Genomic DNA, 12,058 nt, shown 5'->3' with positions numbered 1-12,058 from the left:
TCAGTTTAGATTTTGTCTGGGAAAAACCATAACTGTTAGGATTTCTTACAGCGCTATTTTATATGTCTTGAGGTAAGATCTGGGTTAAAAAACACTTTTTTTTCTGATCTACAAGTATGCTATGTGTTGTTTACCTTGAATGTCTTCTCCTTGCCATGCACGGTCTTCTCCTTGGTGGGCAGCACGGTGGAGTCAAGATGGTGCGCCGGCTGCGAGATCTGGTGGCCGTGCCCGTGCAGCCCCGATGTCATCTGACGTCATAACGTAATAGTAATTAGTAAAACAGATTTGTTTTGCACAACAAAATATCTAGACTTCAATGCTCTGTGCTTGTTTTAGATACACAATTTTCTTGTTTGGCGATTTACTTCAAGATGCAACTTTCTATCTTCGATACTCTATCATCATTATGACTCTGTGTTTATATCTTGACAAGTTAATGTATACTTTTATCGAATTATCTACAAGGGCGGGTTTTTCAGATGCTATCCGCCAGTATTTTTTTTAATTTGTCGCTATACTACAAAAGTTTGTCAAAGTAAAACTCCTCTCTCATTTAGTTTCACGGAGATTTCCAAAAATATTGTCACCTGGATATATACTTTTTCGTTCTAAGATAGATGAAATATTAAATAACTGATTTAACATCTTTAAAATTCTTAATTATGCACTATCTATGAAGACAAAAAAAGACGCGCGAAAATCACAAAAACAAAGCATCCATTGAGAGACCAAACGCACACGCAAGTACGCACCCAACGTGCGCGCGCTTCGACGTACGCGCGTGCGTGCGGCCGCCACAGGCAACGTGCACTGAGCAAGGATCGCGATAACATCTCCCAACTTATCTACACATCTGATGTAACATTCCGCGATGACAGAAAAGGTCACGCTAGAATTACAAGTTACGCTCACCGTAATTAGATACTATTACATGAATTGGGACAATCTGTCGAATCATCGCGACAAACACTACACCGCTAGAGTCTAGACATTGGTCAACAACTTTGATTTATGAAATATAAACCATTATATAAGCCATTATCCCCCCTACCCTATCTGACTCCCGTAAGGTCGGCATGACGGGGATTTGTACTCCAAACAACTCTCAACTATCATCTCAGTAATCACTCCCTTCTTGATTTCCTCTTTAACGCAATCCATATATCTCTTTCTAGATCTACCTCTACCGGTCTACCCTTCCACATTCATAACTAAACATACATAAATTAATTTTATAATGTACTTACTCAACTTAGTATTAAAACTGCAAATATCAGTCACAGCTCGGTTGTAGGTTTTATAAACGCAAATAAATCAAAGAATTGCCTATAGCTTGTACTAGTATGGGCGCACTCTCGCCTGCAAATAGTTTGATAGCTTCAACAATTGGAACAAATGAGTGCGAGAGTTAGCGCACCAGGATGTACTGGCCACGTAACTGTATGGGAACGGATTATCCTGTATAGACGTTTAACTGACCTATTCATACGCTGACGTATCAAGAGAATCACAATTGGGGACAGGTTTTATCTGACATTTATCTCGAACTTAGAATTTACTTGAGGTATAAAGGATAATGCTGAAACGAAACTATTGTACAAACACCTGTCTCTATTTCTTTATGAGAAGAATGTACTTTAACTATTTTTCCCATTGGACCTATATTCCATAGTATCTATTCGACAAATAGGATATTTACTCATAAGATCGATTGGTCAACCCAACGGGAATCATCCGTTACTTTAACTTACTGTCTGCTTTTACATTCTATATCGGCGGAGACATCCTTGGAGGAGGAAACTTTAACGAGGACAACAGGATAAAAAGGTTCAATTACTATATTATTAATTGCATTTATTTGCAAATAATTTGAATATCGAAGAGAAGTAACGAATAAAAAAAGTAAATTGAAACAGTAAACAAATTTCAAAGAATATTCAATCACTGTCCAAACAATTGTGGAGAAGGTACAGAAATAGAATGTAAACATTATTTTTTCTGGTTTGTGCAATATTATCGGTAGAATGCTGCATTGAAAATCACATATGTATGTAATATTGAATGTTGGTAAGAACATATGATCCTCTATACTAACATTATCAAGGGGAAAGATTCGTATTTTTGTATATATAGAAATAATTCGAAATCTAATGGGATGATTTCCAAAATTCTTTCAACATTGAAAAGCTACGTTATCACTGAGTAACAAAGGTTATATTGTTTGGAGTCGCGAGCAATAGTTAGTTAGTAATATTTAAACTAGAGTCCCAATTTTCTTTCATTTGAGAACCTTCAAACTATCCCTTCATTGTACTCTCTACAGATATCTGTATACCACGCATTACTCTGAACCATTGTGATAAATTATTTAGATCAAATCTTAGGAGAATTAGACGCTATCAGGAGACATATTATTATCATAATTTATTTCTGCTTAAATTTTTTAAAATTATAATCGCCTCCTATAAGCAACTACGTAACGAAGACGTCAGCCGAACATTATCTTCTTCAAATTTCATACATAGTACATAGCTGCATCGCTATTTTAGTCCGATAAAAAAAGTTATTGCGATATTTTATTTATGACTGAAAATATTGGCAGAAATTCGATCGGAAAATTTCTTTAATAAAAGAAAGTTAAGAGATTTACGACTCTGTTGAGGTGCGGATTTTCTAAAATTAAAAAAATGACGAAGACAGCTGCCGAAAAAAAGAAAAAACACACTTTTATACTTTCCAATTTTATGAATAGAATTCTTATTGCGATTACAGTTATCTATATGTATACTTAATACTGTAAACAGGGAAAATCTGTATTTTTGCATGTAACTAATAAACTCAAAAGCTACTATAACGATTTCAATTCTTTTACATTATCTACAGTTTACAGCTATAATTCCGCTCAGACGAAGTCGCGAGGAAAAGCTAATATGTGAAAATTTATAAAGGATATTGGCCGTTATTGCTTTGTAAATAAGGTTTAGTCCACATACAACACTAACACGATATATTTATAAAGTTTGTACATACTATAAAAGAGGTCATAGTTAAGAGCCTTGGTACATAAAGCTTGTAAGTCTTCGCGTAGAGATTAATTCTACTTATATTACTGCATTTTTAATGTCGCTGTTTGAATGTGCGATAGCAAAATCTAACAAACAGCAAGCAAAGCCGCACAGATATACTGGCCTACTTTTCAGTTCATCCGCATTACATTTTTCATGTTGATTCGCTTAAAATTTAAAGTTCGTAACCCAAGCCAGACTGTAATCTATCTCTGCGCCAAATATTATTAAGATCTGTTCATCCACTTCGAAGTTACATGGTAACAAACTTGTGACTTAATCGATATGAAATCTAAAATTTCACATTTAAAGCGAGCGGACACCTTTGACTAAACTATCGACAACCGTTTTGCGATTGTCGATTGTTTCGCAGCCAATTCAACTGTTAAGTTACACTACTAAAAATCGAGTTGTGTGCACCTCCATGTAAGGTCATAAGAATCTTTGTGCGATGCTTAGTTTCAGATGTGCGCACGCTCATATAATATTCAAATAAGAAGATATTTAGATATTTTATGAAACGCTAAATGACAAATCGATGGCTCCTAAATACCTTTACACAATAATAAGATAAAAGACAACAAAAAAAGTACACTTCTTTCTCTTAATGTTTGTCTCAGACAAATCAGTATTTACAAAGTTACTTAAATCCAAAACAAGGTGAAATTGCAAAACGCCTCTAAAATTATATCCTAACGCGAATATGTATCACTAGCTTTCGCCCGCAACTCCGTCTGCGTGAAATAAAAAAAAACCAAAAGTGAGTAGCCTATGTGTTCTTCCACACTATCCTCTACATCTATACCAAATGTCATAGAAATCAGCAGTTTAGGCTACAAACCCTAATAAACATCCATCCATCTAAACTTTCGCATTTATAATATTACTAGCTGTTGCCCGCGACTTTGTCCGCGTGGTATTAGAAAACATACGAACTATATAAATATCAAAAAGCTACGTATCCCTCGGGAACCGGACATTTCTCGGGGATGAACCTTATCCCATGTGTACTCCAGACTTTGTTTTATATCTTTACCGAATTTCAATAAGCTATGTTGAACCGTTGCAGAATGATCGAGTAAACATTAAAAAACTAAATTAATGAATCCCACGGGAACTGTAACTATTCCCGGGATAAAAAGTAGGCTATGTGTTCTTCCAGACTATGCTCTAAACCTGTGCCAAATTCTATGGGGATCCGTTCAGCCGTTTAAGCTACAAACGCTAACAAACATCCATCTATCCATCCATCTAAACTTCCAACAGAGGTCAAACTCTACAAATTACAAATTAAGTGGAAATATCTGTTTACTTATCACCTATACCTACGAAACTGCATAAACTAAATAATTTTTCCTGTTGCTATTAGTTTTTAAGAGGTCAAATATGTGCTTGAAAACTTGTTTACTATGCACAAAGGCTATTTAAGTATAAACCGCAAAATTGATTCGATTTCTAATAAAAAATAAACCTAATCAGGCTGACGTAGGATACCTAAATGCAAGGATCTAATAAAAAAATCGAATTATAGTTTATTTTTGTCTACCCACATATTAAATTACATCCAGTTTTGTCTTATTTCACAATATTAATAATAAAAAAAACTTTCCTATGGTTGTCATACCCGTTATTGATTTTTTCCAACTTATATTTACACAATACGACAGTGTGTGTCCAGGAAACCTGACTGTTTGTCTCTTACGTTTCTCGGAATATAACAATTACGCGAGAAATGCATGATTTTAAACGGTTTATACTTGTCCCGTTTTTTAAAACTCTCGATACATTTGTATTGATATTACCGTCCCTTTCATTATCTTTAAAAAAAATAGAGACTAAAATATTTTAACACCAGTTACGCAGTAGAATTACACTAACTGAACTAACTTGCTGAAATTCACATTAAAACACTAAAGGCCCACCACTGGCTGATAGAGGCTCAGATAGCTTAAAAATGACGCCACTGTCAGATAAGGTAACAAAATATTTCCATTACATGTTTTACACGTTGGATTGTTATCAGACAATTTACTATTTGGTGGGACAAGCCCTTACGCTCTATATCTGAAACGACATTTAAATATATAACAACTAAATAAGCCACACTAATATCAAATTGCATTAAAACTTTGACGTCTGTTAATAAGCGGTGCTGAAGAGAAGTGTGAATCCTTTTCAGTATTCGGCTGTTAGGCGGTTCGAGTATCGCGGAAACAGATACATGTAAAAGAACTAACGGTCACAGAGAAGTCTTCACTTAGCACTTCTTAAGTATTGACTGGCAGGTTGCGCTAAACACGTCGATGGAGTCTATTTTAAATCGACAATGTTTGTTATATACTTCAATATATAAAATAAATTACTGTTTTTCTTTTTGTAGAGTTACAACCTGTATCAGTTAAGATTAGGTTTAATGTAGATGAACAAAATTTCCACCCAGAATACCTTTGCAGTATTACCCTAAAAGCAGACTTAGTAGAGTAGTATTAGGTTGACAATTAAAACTATTTTAATCGCAACCGAATACCGATCAAAGCCAGGAAGCAACAGTCAGTTAATTTTATTAGATCATTTGTTGACTGACGATCAATTATTTGGTCAGCAAATTCAGCTTCGAAACATTAGCACTATCTTGTTTGCGACATTGTGTTATTTGCCCACGATTCTTACGATATAGTGTTGCAGAAATCACTACCACAATATTACATTTAAAAAAACTGATTCCCTTAAATCCTATCCCATTGTAAAGTTTTACAATTTTCTGATATAAATAACATGGATTTCATATTTCAATAATCAATAATTAGTACCAAAATTCGCAATGCAGATATCTCAAATATGTAAGTTCTACCACATTTCAACCCTTACCGCAGTTATCAACCTAATTTTCATTCACCGCACAACCGATACCCCTAAAAACTCAATTGGATTGAAACATTAAAATAAAAGATAACAGTTTTGAAAATGATTGTACCTCAATAACATACCATCACGTATACAAATAGCAGTATTAATTTTGTACGTGACAGTACTGTTCCAAGTATAATGCCAATCAAACTTAATGCTGGCTCGGAATTTCGAACGAGAAGCTACACAATTTTATGTATCGAGTAAAAAGGATGCTGGGGTAACACATCTACCTCGAGCCCTATAAAGATTTGAATCATAATATAATAGTACAATCACGTACAATCTAAGCGCCAATGAGTCAATCAGTTGCAAATCGGTGTGATAAGGTGCCGAAGCGTAGACGTCACGTCATGCCGCTGGACAGACCGCATTTTTTCACCGCAAACTATTTATAGACACACGCATTTTGCTGACGATAATAAAAACAATCACTCATTACATCATACGAATATTTTTTAAGTCTTTATACTGATGTTTAAATTAAAGTTTACAGTACAATTCTGTTCATAAAACGATTCTATTTCCGTTTAATAAGTCTTAAAGTAATAAAGAAGTTACAATCAATTTTTTTTGTCAAAACATTATCGTATATCGAATATTAACACGACCATGAGTTACTAGTTTGAGCTGCAGCTATGTATATCCTATTTATTTTCACACAAATCTATTAATACCTTTAATTAAACTGCAGTGTCCTATTTTATAAATAGGTTTTCTTCAAGTTCGATAGTTCAAGTGATTTCTGGCTTCGTGCCACCAAACATAAAAATCAATGAAAATTGCATGAACAGTTTTAAATTATAATTGTCTTTGATTTTGTCAATTAATGTCAATTAAATCTATCTAGTAATAATTATATACTATACTAGCTGTTGCTCGCGACTTCATTCGAGTAAAATTAAAAAATATAGCTTATCTTACTCATCGTTATTACCTTTCTAATGATAGAAGGAATTTTTAAAATCTGACCAGTAGTTTTTGAGTTATTTCAATACATACAAAAATACAAATCTTTCCTCTTTATATTAGTATAAATAAACTCACCTGTCCATATCGCGAGGAGGCTAGGTGGACATTCCGATTCTTCAATGAGAAGTCTGGCCGCTTGCCCAGCCCATAGCTGCTTTTATTCTGCGAGATGAATTTTTTCGACCTATCCAGCCTCTCCGAAGACCCTGTGTCCGTCTCCTCATCCCTCTTGGATGTCGAGGGGATGCCCCGGTACGCTCCTCTTGTGCCCCTGATCGTTTTCTCCGGGCTTTTATCCTGCTTCCTTGTGATTAAATTGTCTTTCCTCTGTTTAGTGCTACGTACTGACACGTTCGACGCCATATTGTCCATACTTTTCCCATCAAATGACTATAAAAACCCGTCAGTCCCTTATGTAAAGTTTGTTATCCATTGTTATGTCAAACTGTACTAAAAACCTAACTCGGCTAATGATTAAATAAGAATAAATAAAACTCAAACTTCATTACAATCAAGAAGTAAAATAACTTGTAATATACATTTCTGAACCCTTAATCCTTTATATTCAGGATATATGTTGGGCCGATGAAACAAAATTTACAAACTATATATTAATTATTGAATAAATAAATATCTAGTTCCGTCTTTTGATTCTCTCTCACAGTTGTCATCCCCTAGCGACTCCATACATTCGTTAAACAAAAATTCATTTAAAATCTAAATTGTTACAGTCTTGTGGAAGATTTTGGAAAGTTGTTGCGGGATCGGACTTTTGTTTGATGTTATCTGTAACAAATAAAAAATCTGTAAGAATATAACCAAGTACAAGTTAACTTAAACATGTGTACCATCTTTTACTAAAGTGTGTTTAAGTAGTAGCTTTTAATAACCCAGTTTTCTAGTCCCTAAACCCTAACAAAAAAGTTTCTTCGTATGGAATTGAACCTAGGACCTTTAACATGTACTCTAACCACTGAACTACAAGGTTACAACTTTAAAACAAGCTCTGACTACCAATGAAGGAATGACTAACAATGCAGCCTGGTAAAAAAAATTACGAATGTATTGCACGAAAAACTGGCATACGGATGTTTTTATATGGAATGGTATCCGAATGAATTTATAACTTTGCTAAGGTTTCCTTAATAACATTTTTTTTTTACTTATTTGTTTTTTGTTGCGACTGATTATGAACCAGTGTCGTAAATTATAACACAAAAAAAAATTAAAACCACATAAAAGTGTTTTAGATATTCTACTTTACTATTTTACTAATAGTTTATTTTACTAAAACAGTAGAACCTCGATAACTCGAACCTCGGTAACATAAAAACCTCTAACTTCAAAAAATAATATATTCCCTTCCCATCAAAGCAGAACCTCTACAACATAGACCCTTGATAACTTAAAACCTCTATAACTTAAAATATTTTGTGTTTCCCTTGGACTTTAAGTTATCGAGGTTCTACTGTAGTTGCAAAATTACTGCAATACCAAAAAATAACTGAAATGTAACAATATCAACAGAAAAAAACAGGCAGAAGTTATCAAAACTATTACCTCAAGCAGTTTTTTTTTATTATTATTATATTATTATAAATAAAATTTTATCAACAACTAATTAATTAATTCTGGAAATATTCACAAATGTATAAATAATTTTTATCTTAAATCTTAATGGTCACCAACTGAGATATGCATCTCATAGAGTGGGCAAACATGCATAATTAAATTTGATAATAAAGTCCAGATAAAATTCTATTCATAGTTCTACTAAATGTGAACAGAATATACGGCAATAAATTGCAATAATAATGTGTAATGTACAAAAACAAAGAAAAAAACCTTAATGGATTAAAATATAAGGAAAAATGTTATTTAAGAAACATTAATAAAAAAGCATACTATGTCTATTAATTTGTTGTTTAATGTTTTATTGGGTAATATTTATGCAAGAGTTATGTAAATTAAGTATTGCTGTATGTTATTTTCAAACATATATTAGAGTATTATTAACATTAGTACTTATATTATGTATGACCATTCTAACTAAGCTGAAAGCTTTAACTAGAATTTAATTTATATATTCACTCAAATGGTTTGTACAATATTGGTACATCCTCTTGTACAAAGAATCTATAGTATTTTTTTGTAGAAATGAGAAATATTAAACCTATCTAAACAATTTTACCTACATATGCAATAACAGACTTAAAAGATCATGTTTGTAACATAAATTTAAACACTGAAACTTTCTAAAATATTATTTCTTACTAATATTATGGAATGCAAAAGATTAGATGGATGGATGTTAGTTTGTAGCCTAAACGGCTGAATGGATCTTGATAAAATTTAGTATAGATGTAGAGGTTAGTCTGGAAGGACACATAGGCTATTTACTTTTGTATCTTATAATTCCACACAGACGGAACCCCATGCAAAAGCTAGTTGACAATAAATGACATCAATCAATGAAATGTGCTAAAATAATTTTGTTTTATTGAATTTAACTATAATTATAAGTAACTTGATTTATCAAATAAATCGAGACCATAATATTAACAAAAATCTTAATATTACCTATTATGTTACATACCAGTCATATATAATTAGACAGTATATGTGATGTCTTATGTAAAAAACAAACTTAAAACCTTGAAATGTTATGTTATGGTTTTTTATCCATACCAAAATTAGATTACTTCTGTATTGTGTCACATGGATTTTATGTGTTTAAATAAAAAGTATAAATTATTTACACATATGAAGCCTAGTCACCCTAACTACTACCTAGGGTAGGATCCAAGCTTCTCAGTGGAGATGTATAAACTAAGAAAAAGATTAAAATACAAGATATATCCACTGGCAGTGACTATATTTTTTTTTTACATATCCTATTTATGTAATATTTAAAATAGTAATGGTTTTTACAAGTGACATGATGGCTACCAAAGTGATGACTAAAATAGAGTTAAAACATTTCTAATTTGATTATAATGAGCAAATGGTTCAACCATGACTCAGTTTATTTACAATACAATACAAATAGTAGTCATGTATGAACAAGGTTCAACTTATTTTACCAAGATCTTAGACAGAATATTGTTTAAAATCTAACTAGACATTTAAATTGGTAATAAAGAAACTATGTTTATTTGCTTTGGTTTGTAGTAATTTTCTTAAAATGTTACTAAGTAATGCTAATAAATGTAATGTTTACTATTATAAATAATTAAAAACCAAACATTAATAACTTTATTTATAATTTGTAAGACAAATTATTTTGTTGTAAACGTTGTAGAAGTGTTAATATTTACGAAATCGTATTGAATAACATCAATCCGAGATGTCGCATTGGAAAACTAATTTTAAGACTCAACTGACACGTAAGAGGCCCGAGGAATGCAGCACTACCAAAACAAGTCACCAGCAGATCGATCTGTGTCCACCGTATCGGGAAAACAACATAAATAACAATCAATTAACTAAATGTAGGTGCCGGCACCGTGAAAATGTTGCACAGAAAAACACAATATGCGGGTGTCATATCTTGAAGTCGACCCCACAACGTCAAACTTCTAACCATCGCACTGCTGATACGTCGAGTTTTATTTAAAGATGTTCTAAAATCCGTAGACATGGGCCGTTTTATTGCACTTAGAATGGCGCATAGCTGAATCAAGCTGAATAAATAGAGTAAAAATCGCATTGACAAAACGTCAAACACTAAAATATAAAATTAAGAGTTAATTAATTCGTTATATACCTTTGATTTCAGTAAGACGAAAACTTGTATCGTTTTATAAGCACACAACTCTTTACATTAACTAAACTGCTATTTCATTCTATAAATACTTACAAATAAAAATCTGGAATCACACCATTGTTTTTTCTTCTGCACAATCAGTACATCGATGTTGCTATTTCAGAAAAAAATGTTACCATTAAAAGTGGGTCATCATTGATCAGGAAACAAGTACACATAAAATGTTCGTTTACTTTCACTTATTAATCTAAGTTATAGCTGGTAATTTGTAATTTATAAAAGCGGTTTAAAATCAGGACTCATTTTTAGTCTAAATAGAATTGTCCACCCCAACGACCATGGGTAAGTAGAGAAGTACGTGATCGTAGAAATCGCGTAATCATGGTAATCAATGGAAAACAGGCAGGAATCTGCAGAACTGTTGCCTAGCAATGTTAGCAGGAAGCCAGTGGAATCTGGTCCGCACGTCTTGAAGCGCTAAAATCAGTCACGCACTCAAAATTATTTTGTGTAAAGGATCATGTTTGATAAAGAGTTAAGACGAAATGTACAGTGATACATCTCCACCAATAAACCAGTGTTTCTTAAAGCAGCATTAAGTGGTTTTATTTCCCCGTGTCCCGTAATGGGGGTGTACCGTTGATTATTCCTGGTCTACCCCCATGACTTCAATACTGCATGTTCGGGCTCAAACTCATCCCTCACTCATATTGTAGATTATGGTCCTTCGAGCCGGATTTGAAATATTACGATAACTGAAAAGGTTGGATTTACATTTAAATTAATATTGTTTTTTATTTGTATCTAATCAATTTTCACACCTGCAGCTTACATCTTAGAGGGATTTACATATTATATACTACTTTATACTATTTTGTGCGAAAGTTCTTTTGATTCTCCTACAACTCTACAATATTTGATCCAGGGGAAGTGGAGCAATAGAAATCAGCAAAGGAGAGCGCGGAGGCACGGAGTGAATATTAAGATTATTTCGTGATAATACTCCGCGATAATGTAAAAGTACAAATTCGTTTGAATTAAATAAAAAAAAATTCAGCCGTGATTAATAAATTATGTAGAAAATGGTAGTATATTGTTTTTAAACTGAACGTTTCGTTTTAATCTATTCAATTTCGTTCAACAACCAACTTTAAAAGTGTTTATGCATTTTCTTAAATTTCTCCATTCGTAAAATAATTTGAAAATGCCCAACATTTATAGCACAATAATAAAATAACTATAAAAGATAAAAAGTGTATCCAACTTTAGGACTCGAATTTAAAATAAATTATAAAACTCACTCACAACGTTTGCCCGATTTCCGAACACAAAGTAGTGATGTCGA

General features: G+C 32.7%; 1 protein-coding gene across 1 annotated transcript in view; it reads right to left on the bottom strand.

Moving 5' to 3' along the window:
- LOC106111271 (serine/threonine-protein kinase WNK1-like) overlaps nucleotides 1-10,896 on the bottom strand; it is a 33,246-nt gene extending 22,350 nt beyond the window's left edge. Inside the window, exons 1-3 of the mRNA XM_013293297.1 lie at nucleotides 10,807-10,896; nucleotides 7,023-7,733; nucleotides 135-251 (exon numbers count right to left, since the gene is read on the bottom strand). Coding sequence (XP_013148751.1) covers nucleotides 135-251; nucleotides 7,023-7,319 — 414 coding nt within the window. The 5' untranslated portion in view covers nucleotides 7,320-7,733; nucleotides 10,807-10,896. The remainder of the gene's footprint in view (nucleotides 1-134; nucleotides 252-7,022; nucleotides 7,734-10,806) is intronic.
- Nucleotides 10,897-12,058: the final 1,162 nt, after the last annotated feature.

Source organism: Papilio polytes, unplaced genomic scaffold (assembly GCF_000836215.1).
Source record: "Papilio polytes unplaced genomic scaffold, Ppol_1.0 DF824169.1, whole genome shotgun sequence".
Classification (NCBI taxonomy): domain Eukaryota; kingdom Metazoa; phylum Arthropoda; class Insecta; order Lepidoptera; family Papilionidae; genus Papilio; species Papilio polytes.
The sequence above is the reverse complement of the archived record's forward strand: the minus strand, read 5'-3'. Positions and strand labels throughout refer to the sequence as shown.